This window comes from Saprolegnia diclina (assembly GCF_000281045.1).
Source record: "Saprolegnia diclina VS20 unplaced genomic scaffold supercont1.120, whole genome shotgun sequence".
NCBI lineage: Eukaryota > Oomycota > Saprolegniomycetes > Saprolegniales > Saprolegniaceae > Saprolegnia > Saprolegnia diclina.
The window spans coordinates 40,337-40,857 of NW_008246187.1; the positions used below are offsets into that span (position 1 = coordinate 40,337).

The window sequence follows — 521 nt, forward strand, 5'->3', positions numbered from 1 at the left end:
TTCTCTTAATAAGAGATCCCACTCGATCTCAAACTCAAAAACGATGAATCGGCGTCTTGAACTTGGCGTCGGTGCCTGCAATGGACCTCGAAGGATTGTATGACACACTCGTGTCGAGCCAATGTAAGAAAATGCAAATATATGATCGATCCCTCAACGACCAAGCATCGATGGCTTCGGTAATCGATGCACTCGCTGCGTCACGGCAAGTCTTCGTCACTGAGCGAGATGATCTCGTCGTCGTAGTCGTTGGGCGAGTCTAAAGCGCAGAGGTACGGGATCGAGCTCCGAATCGCATTTGGGTTATGGACGTCGGCGCAAATATCCCATGTGCCTTGGCGCTGCGCGGGTCCTTGCCACGGTCGCTGCACCACGACTTTGCCGCACACCGTGAACCGGTACCCGCGGTAGAACCGGTCGGCCGAGTCGGCGCGCACAAAGAGCATCATGCATAGTCCGCCGAGCGAGAGCCACCAAAGGAGCTGGACTTGATACGCGAGCGCCATCGTGTCGTTGCCCGT

The 521-nt window shown here is 55.7% G+C and overlaps 1 protein-coding gene across 1 annotated transcript; it reads right to left on the reverse strand.

The window, feature by feature from the left end:
- Positions 1 to 200: 200 nt before the first annotated feature.
- SDRG_16238 (hypothetical protein) lies at positions 201 to 506 on the reverse strand (the record flags this gene model as incomplete). Its single annotated transcript, XM_008622438.1, has 1 exon — positions 201 to 506. The coding sequence occupies one exon, from the start codon at positions 504 to 506 to the stop codon at positions 201 to 203; it is 306 nt and encodes a 101-aa protein (XP_008620660.1).
- Between the last annotated feature and the right edge of the window lie 15 nt (positions 507 to 521).